General features: G+C 37.1%; 1 protein-coding gene across 2 annotated transcripts; it reads right to left on the bottom strand.

Annotated features, from left to right (window-relative positions):
• Positions 1-523: 523 nt before the first annotated feature.
• Positions 524-24965, bottom strand: LOC131771927 (kinesin-like protein KIF16B). Of its 2 annotated transcripts, XM_059087790.2 has the most exons (30): positions 24825-24965; positions 24659-24728; positions 24391-24504; positions 22358-22685; positions 20785-20854; positions 19023-19095; positions 18571-18638; positions 18246-18346; positions 17316-17444; positions 16360-16457; positions 15664-15732; positions 15399-15518; positions 14542-14661; positions 13430-13481; positions 11839-11973; positions 11621-11703; positions 10986-10997; positions 10260-10342; positions 8923-8958; positions 8654-8707; positions 8409-8462; positions 7917-7979; positions 5578-7320; positions 4767-5090; positions 4611-4659; positions 3875-3943; positions 3289-3480; positions 2856-2945; positions 2336-2419; positions 524-1909 (listed from the first exon to the last, which is right to left on the bottom strand). In XM_059087790.2, the coding sequence occupies exons 1-30, from the start codon at positions 24869-24871 to the stop codon at positions 1754-1756; spliced, it is 4686 nt and encodes a 1561-aa protein (XP_058943773.2). In that variant the 5' UTR covers positions 24872-24965; the 3' UTR covers positions 524-1753. The 2 variants fall into 2 exon arrangements, with proteins under 2 accessions (XP_058943773.2, XP_058943774.2); XM_059087791.2 differs by lacking the exon at positions 10986-10997.
• Between the last annotated feature and the right edge of the window lie 862 nt (positions 24966-25827).

The following is a 25827-nucleotide window of genomic DNA, read 5'->3' as shown; positions in this document are numbered from 1 at the left end:
ATCCAAGCACATATACTGTAGTTTCATTTCAATTCACTACAAACTCAATCTCCCCTGTGCAACCGACGCTAAGCCGTAGTTTGCTTCAAAAATTTCTAGTTTAGAGGTTTCTAACAGCCCGCGTCCTTGCCTCCTTTTTAAACTGAGCCTCGCCGGGGACCCCACCGTATCTTAGCATGAAGAAATTGTCTTAGCACCACGGGTGCCAAGTTAAAAGGAATACCGACAGTATCTGAACTATAAAGAGGGTAAGTTTCTAAAGAAACTGTGGTGCTGCATCGGTGGAAGAGTATAACAGGGTAATTAAGAATTATCAACTGAGTTGATAACGTAAATTGGCCACCGTAAAGAGTTTCAAAGTTGACGTTTCGAGCGCTAGCCCTTCGTCAAAACGAAGGCTCCATTCGCTCTGACGAGAGGCTAACGCTCGAAACATCAGCTTTGAAACTCTTTACGGTATCTGAACCATAGTCTGGCGAATTACTTCCAGTTTACACACAAGAAATATGAATATTTATACAAATTCTGCACAATTTTTATCCTTTATTTGTATCATACATCCATAAAATAACTGATCCTATAAATTCGGTTTTTTTTTTTATCACAATCTTTTATCGTTTGACTAACAAAAGCCAATAATTATTTTAAATAAGCGATGTCAGAGGTTTGCTGTTCACATAAATACAATTATTATTTCCAAAAAGAAAACAATTCCTCTGTTATTAATAACGCAATAATCACTTGTAAAAGGGATGATTATTTACGGCAACTTTCCTCACGGCTTTGGTTAATATGTTCAGACTCGAAACTGCGATAGCCATTCGATAAATGGAACTCTGGCAATGTCTAGGACAAATATACTGGCACTCAAATTGTGTGACTGTTTAAAAGTAGTTTTTTCTATAATTTTTGAAAAAAAGGATAAACGGAAAAGTTTACAAAATTGTCCAAATCTTCATACTACAAAACAAAATTTTAAAGAAATTCATTGGATTCCAAAAATTATTCCACACTCCCCCGCCCCAAAAATACCAAAAAATGAAACATTAATTTTACAGTGGAGTCAAATTATTGATCGTCTTTTGACAATACATATCAGGAAAATATCAATACCTAAGAAAATATGGAAGTTATCTCAAAACTAACTCATATAATATTCTTAGAATTCTAAAGGCCTCTTTTAACTCGTTAACCACTTAATCCTTTAACTCCCAAGATCTCATCAGCAATTCTCCTTACTGTCCGCCATACAATTCTCACGATGTTAGTTCAGAGAATTTGGTATTGGACCAACTAATCATCTCCTAATTAATATTTGTCTTTATTCTCATTACTCGTCTGCTTGATATTGTATCGATATTGTAAGGAGAAATTCTGTCTTGGTCACTCAAGGGACTTAAAGGGTTATCATACAATTCTTACCTTTCTGTTCTAACCTAATAAACATCCTACGTTCTTAGTTTTTTCCACCCGGCTTCTTATTGGCTCCTTGTGAAATGTTCTTAGCTCTGATTGGCTCTTTCCATTACTTTGTATTTGGTTTTACCGCCCTTCATAGAGACGCGTTATGTATGCCCAACGACATGTTACTTTCGGCAAATTCTCGTGACTGATCCGGGAATATTTCGACTAGTATCGGCCGGTGGATAAACCACGAACATGATGTGATCATGAAGTAAGCTACGTCATATCACCAGGCAATACTCTCTACCACACACCACGAGCCCACTGTCTTCTTTCGCCACCCGTTAGACTACCCAGTGTAATTCTTTGTTTGTTCAAAGATTCCCTGTTTGAAAAATGGCGCGAAATCGCACAGGTCCCGTTTTGTGAGGGGCCGGCCTGACATGGCTGATATGGGGCAGTCTGAAATTTTTGAACACAGCCCAATGAATGATTGAAGATATGTCTGAAAAGAGAGAACAGAAAACCAGTTAAGGTATGGGATGACTTAACGAAAGTTAGAATTCAGTGGAAACTTTCAACTGGCCGAAAATGGAAATGTAGCCAGTTGAAGTTCAAATGGAACGTTTACTTTAACTTAAAATTTAGCGAGGAAACTTTCCTTCAATTTCATTAGAGTTTTGCCAGTTTGGTAGAATGGCAAGCTTCCTCAAAAATACTCTATACACGTGCAGTGATCAGGCATTTGTGCGCTCTGAATACCTCAAAATGCTTCTACATAAACGGAATTTACTGAATTAGACGACAACATCATCGTGCCATATGCACTAAATTTCTCAAATAAGCAAACTAGGAGATCGGAAGAAGGGAAAATAATTACGTCAATCAGCGCACAGACAATATGGGCAGCAAATAAAAAGTTTTATCAGACCTCTAGCTGCGCTCTCCGGGCCCTTACAAACTCCTCTGCTCTGTTACCGAAAAACCGGCGGTTTGGAAAATCTAAACCACCAACCTGAAAGACAACGGGAAAGAGTGTTTCCAACATGATTCATAGGATAAAAGTAACAAGATAAAACGAAGGTGCTACACAGGTGCTTTTGCATAGTTTCTGCTTAGCTTCTATGAAAAAAAGTTAACACCCGCCTAATGATGATGACCTCTGCTCAAGTTATTAACACATGCTTTACTGTCGTCGAAATCAGTTTTTATCGGGTTTACTCTCACCCAGAACCTCTCCTTCCCATACATGTTCCACAGACGTGTTACATCTATTTTCCATTATGTTTTAATTGGAGAACAAACTCAAACTTTTGTTCTAATAACAACAGTATTCGGCTTTGCGATAGGAAATCACTTCTCGTGAGCATGACGCTTTGGGTGACGTCATGTTGCCAAGCAACGGGGCAAATGAAAAATAGTGAGGCTTAAAATTGTCTGATACGACGTACCTCATGATAGTATTTCCTCATTGATTTGTGCAGTTCTCGAAATTTCCGATATCTGCGATACACGGACCACGAATCTGCTCCAACCGTACTCTGAAATATAACACACACCATAATGCTATCGGTACAACGTTTGGAGAGACAATATAACCTCTCAAATGCCCTTTTTTCAGTCAAGATGCCTACTTCCTGCACCCCCAGTTACATAAATAAGCAAGATAATTGAATATTTATGAACAATAAGAATTTTTTCCATTGCGAAATGAGTTTTTGAAGAAAAGGAGAGTAAAATTTGTTATCCTTTCTTTACGAGCCGGCTAAACGTGGAATCCTTCCATTACTAGCTTATCGAAACGCTAGGCCGCAAAACGGAGAATTATTACTCTGATCAGGAGGCGAGTGAATGAGTTAAATCTATTTTAATCGAAACACTCACCTTCACCTCGAACACGTGGTACGAATCTCGACCCAGGCCTCGAAGTATGTAACGTGGTATACAGACGTGGATCTGGTTACGTTTCGAAGAACTCACGGAGGCCAAGAAGCGATTCACAGGGGTGGGGGGTGGGGTGATTACAGGCGGTGACACTGAATCAGTCAGGCTTAGATTACTTCCGTAAAGTTCACTCTGAGGAAGTAAAAAATCGTACAACAGTCAATAATATAAAGTAATAAAGATCATATAACGATAAAAAAAGACTGGAGAAAAAAAGTTTTTTTCACGTAGGTGGGAAAGGTAGGAGAGTTTAAGTCCCACACGAGAAATCGAACTTGCGTCGTTATCATTTCGTGGTGAGATGCCCTAATTCTGAGCAAGAAAAAACTCGTTGACAAATGCCCCGCGTACTGCTCTGATCAGTGTCTTTCAGTTAGCGAACAAAGAGTAAGGACGATAGATAAATCTGATATCGGTTGCCCGGTGTAGAAAGATGTTGGACATATGTAGCTGAGTTCCGAATGACGATGCAGAGGATTCAGTTTTTCCTCGTATTACTAATCGTTGGATCAATTTTAAGACAAACCTCTTGACGACACATGTAGTTCATCACTTCTCCATCAGCAAGTTCATCTTCTTCGTGACCATTAGGTACCTAAGAATTGAAACAATTCATATACGAAAAAAATAAATATTAAAATTTTACTTTCGGGACCGCAACTTTTCAAATCCACATAACCAGCGTGCCAACTTTGACATACGGTGTACCTTCCTTGGCAAAAGAAAGAAAAATGGCTGCCTAATCAGACAAGAAGTAAAACAACTGCAGATTCGTAGTTTATCTATTTGATTTTTTTGCTAGGAAAATATAGATATATTTTTTTGGTCAAAACGGATCATTGTACCACTCAATGCAAGGGATACTGACAACCGATTATATGCATCTGATACTACCCTCAAATTCTTTAGAGATTTCTGTTTACATACTCCCCGCAAACTCTGTGCATTTCATCGACTTTAAAAAATACTAATATGACCTCTTAACTCCACTAAATGGCACTTTCAGTTAAGGGAAACTAAACCTGGTCCCATGTGTGTATCATAACAAATCACCAGTGATACCCATAATAAATTAAATCTGTCCCTTTTTCGGTAGCAGCACTGAAAAAATGCAGTTATTTATCACATTTCCACTCCACTCCTTATACCCTAATGAAGGTGTTTTTTTAATCTGTCTTGACTGTTTTTCTGATCTCATATTAACCACAAATTCTTAGTGCAAAAAGAGTTGTCTTACTGTAGAGAAACATTCCGTTACTCACCATGAATGAATTGTAAGTCGAAAGCTTTTCTTGCAAGAGAACCACTTCCCTGTAGAGAAACAAACACGAAAATTTGTTTTATACAGTAGGGACAACTTGCAAACTGATGTTTACAGATTGTAAAGGGTTTCGGAACCCAAGTGATAAATGTTTAACCTTTCCGTTTCGTCAAGTCTGTCCCGCAATTCATCAATCTCATGCTGAGCCTTCTCTTTCAGTTCCTCTATCTCCATCTCTTTATCTTTGATAATCCCCTCAATCTCCTCCAGTTTCTCTCTCTCCAGGACTTTACGTTCCTTGTCCAATTCTACCTTTTCTTTATGAATGAGCGTTTCCAGTTCCTCTTTCTGTCTCTCCAGATCTTCCTTCTCTTTGTCCAGTTTGCTCAATATGTCCTGTTTTTCAAGTCTCAGTTCCTCCACCTCGCGACTTTTACGTTCCTCTACTTCTCTCAGTTTGTTTTCCATCTCCGCTTTGATTCTAGAGCAAAAAATAGTTAATTGCTCGTTAATACAGCAGGTTGACTTTTAAGAGTGAGTCAGGTTAACCCTTTCACTCCCTGCAGCGACCAAAATGAATTTCTTCTTGTAGTATTAATACATTTTCAAACAGGCAGGCGGTACGAAGTGAGATCAATACCAACTAAATGAAATAGTTTGATTTTGCACCCAACTCTCAGTTCCAAAACTATAAGGGTAGAAATATGTGGGATGTAGCGCGAAAATTAATAAATAAAAATCTGCAAAACTCTGTGAAACGAGGAAATTCCTAGGGCCCGTTTCTCGAAGGTCCCGGTAACTTAACGGGCCTGTAAAGTCCATCTGTTTTCATTCAAGAAGGGGGTTCAAGTTCTGAAAATAATACAATAAAAATATAAGTTAAAGAGAAAAATGGACTTGTTAGGGTGTTAGAATCGGCTTCTCAATTCTTTAAACTTTGATTCCTGGAAATACTTGTCTGCACTAACCTCTGTTTCTCGTGAGCTAATATCAAGCTTACTGTCGTTGGGGATCCGATCTCTCTTTGTGTGAGACTTTTTGAAAGCGTCGCTTCCTCTTCGATGTCTCTTAGACTTTCTTCCATGGCCTCCCTAGTGGTTTTCTCCTCCTCTCTGTCATGCGCAAACCTGCTCTGTAACTCGCGCCATTCCGCCTCGGCTTTCTCTTGTGCTTTTTCGGTATCTTCCAACACGAAACTCAGATTCTTCCTAAGATTAAAAAGTTTTTCCGATTCCGCAGTCAACATCTCCTGCTTTTCAGAAATTTTCATTTTCCCTTCCACGTCGATTTCTTTCAAAGAGATCCTGTGTTCCCTCAGGAGGTACATATCTTCCTGTTTTGCCTGTGACACAAGATCTCCTTCTAGCACCTTCGACAGTCGTAGAAGTCCGTCTTCTGCCTTGGTGGAGAACTTGCCTTGCCTTTTCTCCAAATCCAATAAACTTCTCTTGGTTTCGATCAAGAGCATTTTAGCTTGGTTGTACTGTTCTTGAGCCTGTTTGAATTCCACTTCCTCTGTCTCCAGCTTCTGTCTCTTAGAGTCTTCCAACGAATCTAAATTTAATCTTTCCAATTCAATTGCTTCTCTATCTTTTTGTTTCTTTTCGTTGAGAACGATCAAGTCGGTTTCCATATCCTTCTCGAACGTTTCTGTCATTTTTTGTTTGTCTTCCTCTAAGGAAGCCAGTCGAGTCTTTTCAATCTCGACGATTGCTGAGGTGCGCTCCATCTCTCTCTGGACCTGTAATTTTTCTTCTCCTGCGCATTTCTCAAGTTTTTGTGTCAATTCGTTCCATTCTTTAACCTTCGAGTTTAAATTCTCCCTTGTTCTGTTGATTTCTTGTTGTTGCCTATCGACATTGTCTTGATAATCCAGTCTCTTTCGCACAAAATCATCCTCAGCTGTTGTTATGGTCTCATTCAAATTCTCCTCCATGTCTCGAAGCTTCTGTTTGGCTTCTTCTATTTTCGCATTTTCTTCTCGTGTCCTCGTATCCAAAGCATTCTGCTTTTCCGCTAGATTGTCAGCGGTAATATCCACGAGAGCCTCGTAACCATGTATCTGCTCTTCCAGATAATTTCTCTCTTCTTCCAGTTCGCTCTTTTCCTCAAAAAATTCCAACTCTAGAACTTCTCGTCGCTTTCGGATATCGTTATTAGCGATATCAAGCACTTTTTCTCTTTCTGTTCTTAACTCTTCAAGCTTTTTTTCTTGACGCCGAATCTCTTCCAGCGCTCTTGATTTTTCTATTTCAAATTCATCCTTTTCCAACATGGCCTCCCTTCTTGATTCCTCGAGTACGCTAAATTTCCTTTCGTAGTCTCGCTGCTTTTGTTTCAACTCCTCCCTTTCAAGCTGCACGTTTTTCGATTCATCCCTCCACTTTTGTTGCAACTCCTCCCGTTCTTTCATCGCTTGCAGTTTAGTTTTGTCCCTTTCCTCCTCTAGCTCCATAATCTTTTTCATATTTTCGTTCAAACGTACTAGCTCTTCCTCCTTCTGTTGCCTGATTTGCTTCTTCAATTCTGACAACTCTTTCTCTGATTTGCGATTTAGGTTTTCGATATCGTCTCGCAGTCTATCGACTTGCTCTCTCTGCATTTTCAAATCCTGCTCCCGTGTTTCGATTTCTTTACTAAATTCTGCTTCTGTAGCTTTCCTTTCCAGTTCTGCCTGTTCGTGTTTTTGGCTCAATTCCTTGACTTTACTCCTGCAAAAAAGGAATAGACTCAGTATGTGGTCACAGAACTGAACAGACCATTGCGGAATCTTCCACTGTGCTATATTTGTCAACCCCTGAAATAGAAAATTCATAATGTCTGTTGTGCTTCAATTCTTTCATGGTCGCTTTCAATTTGAACCCATCGGCTCGGCCGTTCAACCTGTCCCAAATGTTCATTTTGTATATGGGACGCAACTGCAGCGCAGGGCGAAATGATGAGGAGGCTTATGTCAGACAATCGAAGCGCAAGCTCTTAAAAACAACACGTAAGGCTCTCTCATGTTTTCGCTCTTCGCTATTAGTGACTAGTGACCTGGACAGAATTTCTTCTTACATTATCAGTACGATATCAAGCAGAAAAGTACAGAGAATTAAGAAAAACATCAATTAAGGGATTATTGGTTGATCCAATTCCAAATTCTCCAAACTGAAATACATAAACTGTATGGCAGACAGTAAGGAGAATTACTCATGAAATCTTGGGATTTAAAGGGTTAACTAAAGGTCTGGCATAGGTTATGACTGTTTGATACACAAATTAATGATCTACACGAACGTTGCTCAACTGCGCGCGCAATCTGTACCTTGCTTCTTCGACACTCTGCACTTCCATTGCATGAAGCCTTCTCTGTCGCTCGAGTTCAGCCCTGACGAAGAGAAAAACTGCATTTATTACAAATGCTAGAGCCTGAGAAGGACGAGCCCTTCGTGTCTCGTAGTCGAATAAATATAAACATAACTTGCAACATTAAATGTTTTCCGGGTAAAACTATGATTTGGAATGTTGGTTTTGTGGGGGGCGAGACATTGTGGAACTCTCAGAGCAAAGACGAGAAGCAACAACCGATTCAAGCCAGATGTGTCGCTAGTTTCAGGATAGAACCCAGGCTACGACGCTGATTTCATGCCAAAGTCTCAGTATCTGTACCTGGATCAGCTGGCGCTGAGTGAGCGTGAGGACTTGTAGAAGCTACATCACACAGTCCTTAGCTAGAAGGCGCTCAGAGGTACCTTCTTCTTAACTTCTCAACCGTGACATTTGGCGTTTATTTATGTCGAGTAAATGGAGTGTTTACCTTGTTTCATTGAGTCGTTTAGATTCTTCTTGGATCTGTGAGGCAAAATCCGCCCTTGGACACAAAAGATTGGACACAAAAAGTTTTAATCTCGGTTTTAGAAGTTTCCTTATCACTAAAGGCGCATGTTGTTTGAGGTGGGAAATTTATAACTTATGATAAACTTCTCTCGCTATAAGGGTAGGGGCGCGGGGAGAGGATGTTTAGTCAGCCTCTAAATTTCATTATTATTCTGCTGGCATTACCTAGCTTCTTCAATCTTTAAAGCTTCAAGCTGCTTCTGTTTCTCCAGTTCATTTCTAAAGGCACAAAAAATTGACAAAATATTCATGGTCTGGAAATAATCAAAACAATTTTTCAAAATCAAAATTCAAATTTTGCAAATAAATTTTTAAAGATTTCTACAAACTCTTTAAGTAAAATAATTGAAAATGATATATCACTGATATTCCTTTTCACATTAAAGTCAGCGCAGATGAGAAAGTTGAAGACAACGTTTTCACAAATTTCTTACTTTGCCTCCTCAAGTTGACGACTGAGAGATTCTTCGCTGTGGATTTAAAACAGAAGAAGAATGAGTTATTTTTTTGTATTTACATCAAGAACCATACGTTAGTGATATTGCCTTTGATAAGTCAGTTATCTTCTCGAATGAAGATTAGGTGATAATTCGCTTGTTTTAGGTTACTTAGGAGATTGCTGCTGAGTGCATGACATTTCTAAGAACACTGAACGAAACTATTCAGTGTTTTTATTCTTGAATCTCAGACAAGAATCAAATCACGATCATCACATCTAAGCATGAAGGGCTTCGTCATTAGATTGAAATATTTCTGGTCCAGTCTCAAAAGTGTTTCCTCAAGCAGGCTGGCGCTGCATTACTTTAATAATAAGTCATGTAAAGTGCGGTATTTAAGAGCAATTTCCGATTGAGTTTGAAAGGCAAACACCGAAGTAATCACAACAGCTGATCAGAATAAAAAACGAGGACTTAAAAAAAACCATGCGAACTTCCTGAACCGCGGGAAAATTAACCTTTGTATTTGATTGGTTGAAAATTTGGCGGGAGTCTCAATAACCAATCACAGAGCTCTAATGAGGTAAAAACCAAAACAGTCCCGGATGTAAACCCAGAACAATACTCAATCGCAAATGGCTCTCACTAAAAAAATTTCAGTAAGTTGAACTAACAGTCCTGTCAAAATCCTGATAGCAGTAACCTGCAACAACGAATATACATTCACAAGAGGTGCTTACAACGGGACAGTTAATAGTAATAACTGCTCAATGACCAATACGAGTTTATTGAGCCAGCTCTTACACCAGATTATCCATTAACCCACAGGTGATTGAAATCTAACTTCTCCCTAAAATATCCATACATTATCCAGCAAACAGGTGATGAGAATACTCAAACATATCAAGTAGAAGTTGTCGTCTTGATCTAACACCAAATTCTGGTAACTAATTTAAAAGGAAATATGTAGTAGCTGGTGGGAAGAATTGACTATCAGATCTTGGGAGTTAAAGGATTAATACTACATAGCTACTTATCCAGTGTAAGGAGCTCAGTCGACATCGTCTCGTTTTCACAATTTTTTTTTAGATACTTATTTATATTGAAAGCCAAAAGTTTTTAATTTCTATCCTCGAAAAAGTTCACACTTCCAACGACATTTAAGTCTCAAAGGTCGAAAGTTCTCCTACATCATAGTGACAGCAGTATTTGTATTCAGCGATTTTTCTATCAACGAAGAGAGATTAGCTGTTTATTGGATACATGCTAAGGAATGTGGGAAATGGGTACTAGTTTCTAGGCCTCCTAAAAAATTGCCACCATAAAACGCTTACTCTGTTCCTCGTTTGAATACCAAGTCTGTTTCGCTGCGGAATTTTGTAGACCAAGCCAAAGAGGAAGCCCCACCAAGTGAACTCTGTTAATGGATCAAAGGTTATTATATTAATTGAAATGATTACGTGGTCTTATCAAACTTCACCCTTCAACTCCCAGACCAAATTTGTAATTCTCCTTACTGTCAACCATTTGTCTTTACTCTCATCACTAATCTGGTTGATATTGTATTGATATCGTAAGGAGAAATTCTGTCTTGGTCACTCATGGGAATTGAAGGGTCAAAAAGAAACAGTAGCCTTGGAGCAGGCCCTCATTATTCGCGCTACAGGACGTGCATTTCTCCGCCCGCGGGAAGATTTGAGAGGGTCGGAGAGAGGTTTACCGGGGTGTGGTACCAGACCCCTTTGAGATCTCTCACCGGCCCGTGTTGTTGAAGGCCGCGCACTTTCCCGCGGGCGAAGACACGCTCACGCCGAAGCGAAGCGCTAATCATGAATGATCTGTTGGGCTTTCTTGCGTTCAGTTTTTGACTCAATCAAAATTTAAGTTGTAACATAAATAATAATTCCCCCCCAGTTTTAAAATAGAATTAAAGGGTGGCAGGTACTGGAGCAAGTTAGGACGGGGGGAGGGGGGAAGGAAAGGGGTTAGGGTAGGGGAAGACGGCTAATGAAGTTTACGAGAAACACGTTTCGAAATTAAAATCAGAGCTATTTACTCACCCCACGTTCTTCCTGTAAATAGTTGGTGTGGCCATGACAACGAAATTATCGGTTAGGAAACAAGATAAGTAGATTAAGAGTTAGAATGATCAGTAAACAAACAACACAACACAGGATGGCAGAGGGGGGAGGGGGAGGGCAAGGGAAGGGAGGGGAGGTTTAAAGATATTGGTCATTTCCGAGATGCCCAAAGCCTCTGTTTCAAAACGAGGGTACGCCTTCGATATGACTATAATGTTATAATCTCTGCCAAAACCCTTTCCCAAGAAGTATCTCGCACCCAAACACATTTAGGAAGTAGGGATTTTTGAAACCCGAAAAAGGCTGAATTCAATTATAAACTTCAATAAGTTATTGATGGTAGGGAGAAGGGAAAATATACCACCATTTTACCCAAACGATTTCTGCCGAAAACATTTTAGGATACCTTATTGGAAATTAGTGCGTTATTACAGGAGTTAGGCTACAAAATAATATATAAAAAATCACTTAACATAATAAAAGAAGAGGATTTAGAAACAATAGGTACAGACAAATGCCACAAAACGTGTATTTGCAGTAGCAAACTGATCCTCATGGCTATTAGGATCAAACATTCAGTTTCCGTATGACGGAGAAGAAATATGAAACCTTACCTTTCTCTTCTCTCTTAACTCTGCTGCTTCTCTAGGATGGTTGAAACGAAAAACGTTTGTCGTACCCAACAGAATCACATCACCTGACAAATAAAACAATGCGTTCTGTCACCATTATTATCCCAAGTTCGACTTTGAACCCTGGATAAGAGCTTCCCTCCTTTGGAAAAATCATCCCCCTCCCCCCAGCTGTCTGACCAAAGTACAAGTAGTATTACCTTGAAATAATCTTGTCGGCTTCGAAATGGCATGTTCATTGACGGTGCATTTCGAATCCAGCGGGTTGAGGATTACATGACCTTTGCTGTGTTCAAATACACAGTGATTCTCCTCTGAATCGGGTCCGCTGATTACTAAAGAAACAAGAAAATACATTCACTATTTTAAAAACGACGTTGTGGGGATATTTTAAAAACTCACAGCGGATTGAGGGGACCAGAGTCCACATTTTGACGTCATCTGTGATCTATTACTGAATAGGGGCACGGTAACTTGGAATCTATTTGTTAAATAGATTCCAGAGTGAAATAAGTAACTGATTTAGATTGTACAATACTAACATAGGCCTTCTACGGAATTTAAAACATGTTAATTTTACTGAAAGTACTAATTTGTCTATGAAAACGAAACTATAATCCAATCAGTCTAACAAATAGATTCCAAGTTGCCGTGCGTCTGTTCAGTAATAGATCACAGATGACGTCAAAATGTGGTAAGAACAAAAAAGTGGCAAACGAGGCGCAGCCGAGTGTGTCACTGATGTTCTTACCACATTTTGACGTCCTCTGTGATCTATTACTGAACAGACGTACGGCAACTTGGAATCTATTTGTTTTATATAATAAAGAATTAAAAAAAGTTTTAATGATGACGTCAATTATACGTCTGTCCCCTTATAGACCATAAGTGAGAACCAATCAGAATGCGTGCATAACTGAGCTTATTATATAACACGTGTTGCTTGATAGAGTTCTCTTTATGTGTTTTAGGCTATTATGGTCTTCAAACTAATTTTAGCTCAAACAATTACACAATGCTTAACTTCTATATTTTAAACTAATTTCAAGAAATCAGGAAAATAAAGTACCCATATAGTCAACGCACTTCACAATAAAAACCAGAATGGTTGTTCATGGTGAATAAAATCGTTATTTGGCCAACAGTTTTTTCCGCCTGGATGTTTCGGTCGTCTGAGAGGATTTACAGACACACTCTTAGGGTCCGTCGACTATTTAAATGCAAATCGTAATTTGATTTCGTCGACCAGGGATTGGTAGAAATAATCAAATTCAGTAAGTGGTTTGAGTGATCAGAAGAGAGGAGAATTATGCACAAGAAGCGCATGAATTTCGTAGATTATTATGATTGCCAAAACAACTTACTAGAAATTCTATATTCAAGAGTAATCAATTAGTTACATTTCATTCAGTGGAACCTTGCATACTTTGAATTTCAACGCGTTGATTTCTTGAGAAAAAGATTATAACTTGCTAGAAATGTATAGATTATCAACACTATCCAGGTTCTTGATTCAAACCCCCGCGAGTCTGGTAGTTACGAGTAGCGAAAACGTGTACATGATGTATCTAATATACAATGCGCGTCTGTATGAAAATCTTTGAGAGTAAGTAATCATTACAGTGCATAACTACGCAGAATTTTCTTGTGTTTCTTCATCTACAACGAAGGGGGAAACTTTGATTGACTGTCCACATACACATACATGTGATTCGGAGACTACCGAGTTGCTTGATCATCACAAACAACAAAATACCCAGCAATATAGCTACAAAAATTCAGTCACATTACCAATATCTTGTTTCTTTGGGTTGTCAGCGAGTCCGGCTGTAGTAAACCCTTCCTTAAAAACACCGAAAGAACAAGAACAATCAGTTTCAGTCCCTCGATCACCGAGCAATATGAAAAACTTAGAGTACTTTGAAAGCAAAGTACATATTAAAAACCAATACGTAACAAGGAACAGATTCCTCAAATTCTCTCAGATCCATTGAAGCATAACATGCAAATTTGCTTGAAAGCAAATGCTACGTGTTAGAGATAAATTTCTTAACCACATGTTTCAAAATAAAACAACGCCCTCGGTAAACTGCTCACAATGTCACCTAATGTGTCAAATATTTCAAGGAATTTTCAAAGCTTAGAGAAGCTTTGTGCAAAGGATGAGCTTTCGAAAGACAAAAGAAAGACATCCATACAATTATCACATGCAGACTGATTTCAAAATACCACCTATTGATTAAGAAAAACAAGGCTTTGTAAACATTTAATTGTCGTTGGTTTAAAAGGCTTGAAGCCTTAATAAAACTCCAAAATCTCAAATTAATACTCTTTCTCAGCCCTTTTTCACGTCAGAGAGGTGCTCAGAGCTAAACTTTCATTGACTAAGTTTTAAACCTTCTGTATGTACATTACATGCAAGAGGTTGCACTCAAAAACTTTTATAGACTGTTTTGATTTTAAAAGCATTCACTAATTAACTTTGTCAAAATGCCACTTCAAACTGAAAGGTAATAAGCTTTTTCCATTAAGATGGGAAAATATATATTTTTTTCATCAAATTTGTTTCATGGTTCATGCTAAACACTTTCAATCTCAGATTTCAATAGCAATTCTCCCAACTGTCTGCCATACAATTCTTGAGATGTTGTTTAGGAGAGTTTATTCAGGTGAGTTAAACAGGCAGCTTTCTAAAAGCAGGCACAATATTTTGCCTTTATGTTCAACCTTTACACATTCTCCATACTCTTCGCCATACATTTTTAAAAGTGCTACTTAGGAGAATTTGTTTAATAATCAATAGCCTCTTAAGTTGGCTTAGGGGGGTTCAGGGTTAGCCTTATGGAAATTTTATACCTAAAACTGGTAACAAAAATTTTCACCAAAAAATGGTGGAGAACTACCTTAAGATGATAGACCACAATTCCAGTGCTAAGAAGATCATCATCCACTAAAACTAAATGAGGAAGAACTGAATCCATCTTGATTCCAACACCTTCTTGCTGAAGCTTCATTTCTCTTTCCTAAAACAAAGAGAAATTAAATTAATATAATTCTATAAGTAAAATTTACAGAACTTTGTACTTCAAAATTTTAAAGCAAGGCATTAGTTTCCTATACATTCCTCTAGGTGTAATTAGCTGAGTGAATCAGTCTACATTTATTAGTAAAGATTGTTACTTTTGAGTTAAGTTGTTGGGTGAGAAGATTTTCCTTTGTTTTGTCTGGGGTGTACACATGCAGTAGAATCCCTCTAACTCAGACTCCCCAGGGAAACAAACAATGGTTCACGTTAGAGGGGGTTTGAGTAATTGGGGTTGGCATTGATTTCAATTATCCTGTTAGAACATGTAATTAATGAGGAATAATTTTTTCACCATTCTTTTATGATGAACAGTAATTTTCATGAATTTTGTTTGCTTTATAGGAGCTTTTTTTGTAATAAAGTTTAGTTTGAGAAGTTTCGTTACACATACTACATCAATCATCTATGTTCTGACACTTTGATGTTTATCAACCGACATTGCATCAAGATATCAAGTTTAGGGGGAGTTTGAGTTAGTCATGGCAAGTTCAAGTTAGCTGATAGTAAATGACTAGAAAAATGGGGTCAAATCCAAGAGAAACGGGATTTTGTTCAAGCTAGTGGGGATTAGAGTTAACTGGGTGTGAGTAAGTAGGATTCTCGACTGTACATACACATCTCAGTACTTCAAAACCATAGTGAAAAACACTGAATAAATTTTTAAAAATTATGAACCTCTAATATTCTCTGGGTCTCTCTCCATCTGTCCTTCCACCGATCAGTGAGTTCTGTCACACGTGCTTCATTCTCTGACAGTTTTTTGGCAGCAGCTAATTCAGCTTCTCCTAACATTTCCTGCAGAGATAAGAGGTCAAACCAAATTTTAACCTGAGGCATATGTTCAAAAACCACTTAAAGATTAACAGGCGTAAAAAAAAGCAAGTTTTGATTATTTTATGAAATAAGTAATCTCTTCTGTAGTAAGCAGTTCCTTTCTTACTGGGCTAATCATATTTTTCAGCCGGTCTATTTCAGCTCGCAGGTCTCTAATGAGCTTCACATTAGCATCCTGAAATGAAAAGAAGAGATCTGTGAAGTTCCACAATTAGGGAAAATAATGGGAGACTTGCAAATTTACAGCATACTATGAATTTTTATCTACCCAATTATAAACATGTATGCAAAATGTTTTGGCAGTGGTGCTTCAATTGATACCACACAATGCAGAAAGCTGAAACTAAAAGTAAATTTTTGTCAATACAACTGTGAGTATTCAAATGATTTCTTGTCCTCTTTGGAAAGAATAAGTAATTTTAAATTACCCAAAGATTTCAAATTGCACTCCCTACAGGCTTTTGCATTTTTCCAGTTTCCCTTTTTTTTTATATATGTTGACATTAATGCAACAAATATAGCAACTCACTTTATAATGCTCTATGGAAATCTTACACATTATTATGAATCCAATCTTTTGTCTCAGAACACACACATAATGAGTTCTGAATTACTAATTTGTGTAATTATTAACATGCTTTTCACATTCGCATGTGTACATTTTTTTATAAGACACAGGTGTATGTAGTGACACACAGTTTGCATTTTGAGTGCTTGGAAATTGCATGTGCATTGAGTGTGTACAATGCTGCCATACATGAGAGAGGTAAGGCAAAATGCTTCCATGTAACAAATACCTCACCTCATTGATGGTGGGTTTGTTGATGATATTCTTAGCGCGATTGGCATATCGCAGAGTGCTGAGTGTTTCTGCATAGTTTACATCTGCTGGTGAGATGGCTAAGGAGAACAGCAAATAAATTCTGTCACTGACTGCATAATATAATCATTATAAAGTTTTTTTGCAGTCTGTGCACTGCCATCTCTCTTTGAAGGATAAGCTGCACTCTAACATGGCCCAGCCAAGACATGCAGTGTACATTGTGCATCTCAACAAGGAAGGAAAACAAAGGCCTGCCTACTATTTTGCCAATTTAATACTGAGAACTAAGGTGCTGCTATAATATTCTAGTCAACAACAAAATACACAAAATCTAAAAGACTGCGCTTTCAGCTAGTGCCCAAAAGCTAACAAGAACTCCATTCCTAAATTGTAACCGAACCCTTGAGCCCCTAAGAGTGACTAGCATCTAGTTTGTTCTCACTTAATATCACCCCTAAGTCAAATTAAACACTAAGGTCACAAGAATAAAGGAAATGATCACCAGCCAAAGAAGCATTTGATTGTTAATCAAATTCTCCTTGCCAGAAACGAAGGAAATGTAGAGAGAATAGTATGGAGAATATGCATACTGATGTTAGGGTGCAAATGGTTAACCCTTTAACTCCCATGAGTAACCAAGATAGAATTTCTCCTTACAATATCAATACGATATGAAGCAGAAAAATGATGAGAATAAAGAAAAATATTAATTAGGGGATTATTAGTTGATCCAATACCAAATTCTCCAAACTAACATCGCAAGAACCATAAGCAGACAGTAAGGAGAACTACTAGTGAGATCTTGGGAGTTAAAGGGTTAAAGAGAACCAAACATTCATGTAATGCTCAGGAGCATGGTGTGGTCTGAGACCTAGAGGGAAAGCAGATCACTGAACAGTAATATTGGTAAAACTAACTGACAAAAAGTTTCTTACTAGCAATCATGATAGTTTTTGAATTTCCTCCCAGACTGTCCTTCAGAAGCCAGGTCAGAACAGAATCTCGGTACGGGATGAACTTGTGATGATGATGAGATGAACTATGACTCCCTGTTGATGCATCAGCTGTAAGGAATATTCAATTTTAAATCAAAAATATTATTAGGAATTTCCCTTTACTAATAAACAGGGGTTTCCAACCATTTTTAACTGTCTTTCTTCCATGAGTGACCAAGACAGAATTTCTCCTTACAATATCAATACAATATCAATACAATATCAAGCAGACAAGTGATGAGAGTAAAGAAAAATGCAAATTAGGGGATTATTAGTTGATCCAATACCATGTTGGATTATGATCATTCTGGTTGAAAGCTAATTAAAATTGAATATGATGAAATATAATCGTAAAATGACAAAATAGTGAGGCATAAAATACCATAATCTGCCTGCAGACATTAGATATACAAGTATAGTGTATTTCCTTGAATAAGTGCCTGGGCACTTATCTAAAACTTCAGCTAAAAGGACTGGTATTTATTGGATGGAAGAGGCTTAATTGAGGGGGGGCACTCTTACAAAACTATTCTCCTGTTCTGATTCAGCTGCAGTTGAAGCTAAGAAAGTTATAATTATTATAATAGAAAGAAAATAGATAGAAAGAGGTTTTTCTTGTATCCACACTATTCAAAAAGTGAGGGAGCAGAAAGGGGGCACTCTCAATTATAGGCCTAACAGGTGGGCACTTATTCAAGGGAGGGCCTTTATTGGAGTGTGGGCAGTTAATTAAAGGAAATACAGTAATCTCTACATATTAATTTATACCTGTTACAAAATTGAAGGAAAAAATACCCATCAATTTCACATATTCAGAAAAAGAAACATCACAGTTCACGTTTTTCCAAAATCATACTGAGCACTTATTACCTAAAGCAGAAATGACAGTTCCCAGGGTGACCAGTGACTTGTTGATATTGGCACCTTCCTTCAGTCGTTCACCTGTCAGTCCTGTGGCGTCAGCCCTCTCACTGCGAAATTACAACATTTACAGTATGGAACTGCTCAAGATGTATTGTTACACCCATCATAAAATGCTAATGATCAATTGTTAATGAATTGAAAATTAATCAATAATTGAGTAATGAAAAATTACTTTATTTGATAAAGACTGAATAATGCAGTTTTGCATTTCCTATTTTTTGTTGAGGCAAAAATGAAAACTAGATTATAGTAAACATTGAAAACATTTTACCTTCCAGCTAAATCAACCAAGTTGATCTTGCTGACTGTTTCACAAGGCATGTCATGGTCAAACTTTGCCTACAGTTTGAGTACAAACAAACAAAAAAAACAATATTCATTGACCTATTGTTCATTTTGAACTTATTGGTAATTTTATGGAGACGATACAAAGAGATAAATTTAAATGGTCCCACAAAGTGTTTTTGTTATTGCTCAGATGCTTGTCTATCACAAGTTGATCCTCACAGTTTGTCCAAGTTTTCCAGGAAGTTTATTGCTACTTATACAGACTTAAAGAGGAAATCAGAAAAGCACTACAGATGTGAAGTATCTCCCCAAAGGAGAGAGCTTTAAATGAGCATAGTGAGGGATCAAGGATGGCAATTTGATTCTCAGAGAATGCATCACATGTGGTTAGGTTCTGTGTTAAAAAAAAAAAGAAAACAAATTGAAGTTACTGACTTGTGTGAAATTGATTGTAAATATTGCATGTGATCTGCTGCTGGTGTCATTCATCCCAGTACTTGCTGTAACCCTAAAAGTTAATAAAATAGATTTAAAAAACATGTTTTTACATGTACATTATAACCTGCTACAATTCCTCTTCAGGTGACATCGTTATGACAAACAGTATATAAAGAGTTCTGGAAAGATATATATAGAAAGCAAAATACAAGGAATATTTCACTTTCCAGGGTAAGAAAATGTGTATATGTCTGTCACTTGTGATACATGTATGTACAGAATATGTATGTATTGTGAATGTAGTTCATTTAGTTCAATAGTCTAATTTTAGTGGAAAAGGTTTTTGTTAAAAAATCACAATATGCAAGAAAAAAGAAAAGAAGAAAAGCAACTTTTACAACTTTTCTACCAGACAAAAATTGAACTTAGGCCCGGTTCAAATGTCAAACTTTACATGTGCCGAATCTAATAATTAGGTTCAGTTTGCATTTAAATTCAAGGTTTGAATCAATTAGATTGATATCATTTCATTCCTTGAAGCTTTTCATGTGCCGAATCTAATGCATACATTACAAATACATTAAATTGATAAATTTTTACCCATGCTTAGCATATTTTGTCATGCAAACATGACTTGTTTTGCGACAAAATAGCAAGAAGAGCGGAAAATATGCATTCCTCTTACTTTGAGAGCATGAAATATACATGCCTGAGGTGCGTGAATTACTTCTGTATGCTGTGTTCTCTGTTTGGAAACAACGAGAACGTAGCATGTGGAAAGCAGGCAGTATGGTAGCATACTGTAAGTCATGTTTTCAAGAGGAAATGACAACAAAATTTAACCTTCTGGAAAGCGAAGGCAATGATCAGGAGACAGATTTCCCAAATCAGGCCAGTGGATAGAAAAGCAATTTCTATAATGGTATTAAGATATTCTCCTCTATCTAGTCTATACAGACAAATAGCAAGCCTCAGTGCTGGCAATATCACTTCTTCCATCACAATTTGCTGAATAAGGAAGGGTTCAATATTGTTCAGGATAAAATTATATGCTACCCGGGATACTCTGAAGGTTTTCTTGAACCTTACCTCTGAATAGATGTTGCAAACATTTTCCCACCAGCCAGAATTTCATTTTAGCCAACAAAAATTATAAACTGGACAAGGAACGGTGATGTTCCTTTGGGAAATGAGCAATTATAGAAGGCAAGCCAAATTCAAAACTCATCTCCTCCTAGCAGCCAGGTTATTTAATGCCAAATGCATCTTCAGTCACCTTCTTCCATCCTCCTTTATTGCACTTGCAAGAAAAATAAGTTCTTCATTTCCACAATTTGTCTTCCCACATTTTTTCCTACATTTTGGTGACCAATAACTACTAACTGCCATAGAGTCATGATCATTTTTACAATTAAGTTCAAGTTAATTAGGTTTGACATTTGAATCAACTGCCGGACTTTATTATTTATTATTACTGTTGACTGCCATAGAGTCATGATCATTTTTCCAATTAATTTCAAGTTAATTAACTTTGACATTTGAATCAACTGCCGAACTTTATTATTTGGGTCAACCCAAATTGGTTTTAGGTTTAGCACATGTAAAGTTCAACTTTAAGCCAGGCCTTAGTCTACAAATTAAATTTTGCAATCACAAAGGGGTGTGTACAGAGAATGCAGCTGTTATCAGTAAGTACCATCAATCAACAATTACAGTTGATATGTGGATAATAATTACAGCATAACTGACTTGTATTTACCGATGGGTGTTACCCTGTTCCATCAGATTTTCTATTGCCGCATAATCTGATACAAGATGCCTGGTAAGATCTGTGGAAAAGGAAAAAAATTATATTACAAAATTACAAACATTGTATAACAAACACATATAACTGAAGATAAGGTTTTGTGATCCTTAAAATATATTCCTCTATGGTTTATACACAAAATGGTAAATAAATTATGCTTATTCTGCAAATGCTCAAATAGACAAAGCCCAGAGTACTTAGGTGGCAGATAAGTGAATATCAGCGACCTGTCAACCAGAACCTTGCATTATAGTGATATAAATATAAGCTGTCCTAGGTATAACTGTGACACACAGAAGGTGGAAAAACTTTTCTTGTTACAGCCACAAAACTTTGGAACTCTCTACCTATTAATACAAGATCTAGCTCCAGTGTTAATGCATTCAAACAGAATTATGGTAATTTTATAAAGGAAGGTTATGCTGGCTTGAATGGCTTTCCTGTTTCACAATTTTTTGTATTGTCTGACCCCTTTTTAATATTACATTAAATATTACATTTACTGGTTTTTTTTTATATTTATAAATTAGTTTTATATCTTAGGAGAGGGCCACAAGTTTACCAGTTCTTATTTGTAATGTGTCACCCTTGGTAAATAAAGTTATTATTATTATTATTATTATTATTATTATTATTATTATTATTATTATTATGGTTTCAGTTTGTGGCTTAGATTAAATGGGAATTAACTCTTTAAACCCTTAGAATGACCAGCATCTTAATTCTCCTTACAATAACACTGCTGCATCATTCATTCAGATCATGAGAATAACAGAAATGATTTCCAACCTAAGAAGCTTTGATTTTTAAACAAATTCTCCTTCTCAGTACTGAAGGATATGTATAGGAGAGAGTATGAGGAATATGGATACTGATATTATAGTCTAAAGGGATAACTGTTAGTGTGAGATACTCAACCATGGGAAGTTAAACCTAATAGTTGGAGGTATCTGTGAATAATCCAGAGAAGAGAGAGAGAGGGAGTATAATGGGTCCTGTGTGTAAAAGGAATGCTGTGATCTGGCCTGAGGGCTTAAACCTAGACCTGGCAATTGTGAGTCCAGGGTGCCAATCATGACTCCAAAGTACTGGCTGATAGGAAAATGAATTAAAACAGAGAAAATGAAACAGAAAAGGTTAGAAAGATAAGAAGGTTATTTGTCTTATCATGAACCAGTAATAAAGAAAAATCCATTTCCTCAGGAATCAAACTCTTCTATACTCTACTACTGAGCTGCCGAGACTTGTAACACTTGTAACATCTTTCCTCAAAGATTACACTATTTTGTGAATGACACAGGCATACTCAAGAAAAAGAACTTTAAGAACTCCCAATAAAAGCATCTTCCTAACATCTTTCTTTAATCTGTTACTATGAGTTCAAAAATTTACCATCTTTCTTATCTAATGGTTTTACAATATTTAGTATGTTGAAGATCACATGGCAAATAAAATGCAATACTGAAAAAAAAATTAACAAAACTAAATGCATGAGAACCCTCCAAAAAGTCTTTCAGAAGCTCACCCTGAACATAGGGACCTTCCTTAGGATGTTCTCTGACTTTCAGCGAGTGAACAGGCCTTCCCTTTATGGGAGGTCTAAGAAGATCTCTGACACGCTCATTGTAGATTTCCAAAAAGCTGACCTCTGTTCGGTAAGAAGGTCCATTATCAGCATTATTACGCATGCCTGAAAATAAACCTTCGCATATCCTTGGTATCAGACCCTGGTTATCTGGACTTCCCATCATGCTGTAGGTCTTGCCAGAACCAGTTTGTCCGTAAGCGAAAATGCATGCATTGTAACCCTCAAATGCTGCTTTAAGGACATCCGTGCCAAGGTCTTTAAAAACCTGTAGGAGACAGATGGATTGTGCTAAGCCACAACAATATGAATGAAATAAATTTCATTTGACCTGCAGATGGACATCAAACAAGGTCAAATAAAATTGATTTCATTAAAATTGTGATCAGATTCCTTTAAGGAAGAGACGAACCCTTTTAAATTTACCTGACCTCCAATGTGTGGCTTCATAGCTCAGTTGGTAGACTTAGCACCTAATAGTATCTGGGGGACATGATTTAAATCCTGTTGAAGCCAAATTTTTTTTTAGGTTTCTTTTCTGCAGTTGCTTACATTGCAATGCAGCTATGGGGAGCATTTTGTTGCTTGATTTGCCATAACATTACAATCGCACAGTCATAAATGTAAATTAAATTTGAAGGCTACGCTGATAATTTATGTAGGCAGTTTGGCTGAATGATTTTAGGGTTTTCTTGGAGTTTTTAAGTACAAGTGGATGGATGTTAATAAAAGAGGTGACTGATGAGCCTCAAATTTCTGGTCAGTATTTCATATGTTCTCCTTGACATCTTGAACTAAAAAGGATAAACAGAAAACCAGCTGAGCTGTAGGTCCATGTTGGTCTAAGCTCTCCAAACAACTGCATAAATTACTGCAGAGGAAAAAAGTTCTTTGCTTTTTTTGGAGTGTTCAGATTTTACTTATTATTGTTTCATATGCAAGGCTTTTGGTTATGTGGCAAAACATGGTTCAGAAATTTTGGCATTGATAGTTGTTGTTTCTTTCCCAGACAAAGTAAAAATAATCATCTCCATTTTAATGCCACAACCTAACTTACATGTATCTTCACTGGATAAATGTAAGTTATTTCAAAGTATAATGCCAAAAAGAAGATATAAACAAACCTGATTATGACAAATGAATGATTTGAGAGTAAATGAAAGAAAGTGTTGATTGATTGACTTAATAGAAATTTGATCGATTCATAATCTCTTACTTACAGTTATTTTTGTTGAAAAATTATTGAATTGTTACTCCATGCAAATGAAATTTTTTACAGTTATTCCCCCTGATCAAAACAAATAATTCTGACAATCTCCCGTGGCTTCAAATAACGATTACATACATGACCAGCTGTTTGAGTTTAAAAATCAGCATGATATACATAATTAACTTGCTAAATTTGTTACCAAGCACAACAGAATTTCTTCCGAGAGAATCACCCTTTGTGTTTAAATTCAGAACAAAGCAATCTATTTATAACGTTAAAGAATGCATTACATTAATGTTTTCATTTGAAACTAGACAATAAAACTATATTTTTTTAACCCTGATCAAGCTGAAATACAATCGTTTGACTTGCAAATTACTCCTATCCGAATAAAATCAAGGATTGCTCTCAAACTGAAAGGACAATGGAAAAGTCCGGAAATTTAGTTGTTAAATTTAGATGAGCCGGTCTGGTCATGAGATCAATATACAAGTGACAATAACGGACGTAAACAACGATTCGAAGAAGGGCCTACAATGGCTCTTAAATTTAAGTGGGTCGTTTCTCGGGAACACCATGTCACCCACTGGGACGTTGGATTAAGTTTTCAGCGATGATTGGAAAATCGACAGGTTTGTAAAGAAATTTATGTCAAAACTTGCAAGAACATACATGAATATCATTGTAAAAACAATCGAGCATGCGATCAAGTGCTCGATTGATCATGGAATGTACTAGACAAGTGCGCTTATGCAAATCTTACCCTTTCTTGTGAAGCATAGTGTCGGCTTCTCTCGTTAACAGACCAGTAGGAAAAATCGAAAGAAAAATCCTTCACGCGATTTCGCCTCTCTCCATCACCAGTTAATGCATTTGCCTGAAATAAAAATACTGAATAAACGAACTCGACCTGCTGTATTACACATGACTTTCGTCGTGTTTTGATGGTCACTCTACACGACACCTGATTCATAAAGTTACAACATTTTAGCACGCTTAACAAAAGCACATTTGCGACTAAATATGTCTACCTTGATATTCATAATGGTTGTTTTCTTTCCTTCCATCTCGATTATAGATTGAGCGCCCATGCCTTTTTCCCTGCAAAGCCGAAAGTCGTGACACGGAAAGATAAACGAATAACGCCAACTCAACTGACTCAAACTTTAGGATGATAACTTAACAATTACGTCTTACCTTTGATTGAAAGGCCTCACTCTCACTGCTACTTTCACAGATGCCATTACGTTCTTGCTTAATCCTTAAACGACTCAAAATTGCTGCCTTCGAAGAGGATGAAACGTGATTGGTACCAGATCCTCAAATTGTTTTCGTTTGACCGGCTAGACTAAGGCAAGATTGTCGATGATCTTTCCAACTTGCTGAAGCTCCAAAAATAACCACACTTCAAATTATCCATTTCACAGAACAAAGATAGACTAACTTAAAGAACGAAGCCATTCCTGAAGTGCAGGCAACTGTAAAAGCAAAACTAAAAATTTTCTGCGGTCACTTGTCGAATCTGAATGATATCATCAAATTCATTGCTTCGCCACAGCGAGGCTGCAGCTCGTGAGCGATCACGTGAGAATGTGAATTCGACTTCAAGTTGTTTACTTTTGGTGAAACGAACAACACGCAAGTTCTGCCGTCACGTACGTTTGACGTTTCAAAATCGCTGTAGGCAAATGTTTTTAATAGTTAAGTTTGTAGTTCACGTATAAACTGGTTTGGCAGGGGTCAGTGTTTAATATTGGGGCTGATGAGAGATAATGACTCCAATTACAGAACCACGACAATGTATAATATCTGGGCGATACCTGTATAAGGTGGCGTGGGATTTAATTTTGAATAGTTTGCTACCGCCCGATTTCCTCCTCGTAACATGACAAATTAATATCATTAATAATAAAATATATATCACAAAGTTTCAAATGTCTATATGCTCCAAATGGTTAAGCCATCAGACTACAACCGCATATGTAAATCTTCTCTTCTCTTGGGAAACTGATTTGTTTCAGCCCGAGCAATTTGGGATGTTTACCAAATCAAGCGAAACGTATTGCTTGATTTACTTTTGTTTACGTAAAAATTACGTGTGCATTGCTTTCTAATAACCAAATCTAATAGTGATTTTTTAATTGAACGGTAATCCCTTTTCAAAAAAGTTTCACTAAAGATGGTTTTCCAACCGAGTTTA

Source organism: Pocillopora verrucosa, chromosome 7 (assembly GCF_036669915.1).
Source record: "Pocillopora verrucosa isolate sample1 chromosome 7, ASM3666991v2, whole genome shotgun sequence".
Taxonomy (NCBI): domain Eukaryota; kingdom Metazoa; phylum Cnidaria; class Anthozoa; order Scleractinia; family Pocilloporidae; genus Pocillopora; species Pocillopora verrucosa.
The sequence above is the reverse complement of the archived record's forward strand: the minus strand, read 5'-3'. Positions and strand labels throughout refer to the sequence as shown.

What these genes read in the sequence shown, in the direction of transcription:
- LOC131771927 (XM_059087790.2), bottom strand. Translation starts at nt 24,871, where the DNA reads ATGGCATCTGTGAAAGTAGCAGTGAGAGTGAGGCCTTTCAATCAAAG. An exon ending in ACAAACCCACCATCAATGAG is followed by an intron (nt 15,733 to 16,359) that starts GTGAGGTATTTG and finishes TTTTCATTTCAG; the next exon opens with GATGCTAATGTGAAGCTCAT. An exon ending in TGAAAAATATGATTAGCCCA is followed by an intron (nt 15,519 to 15,663) that starts GTAAGAAAGGAA and finishes TTATCTCTGCAG; the next exon opens with GAAATGTTAGGAGAAGCTGA.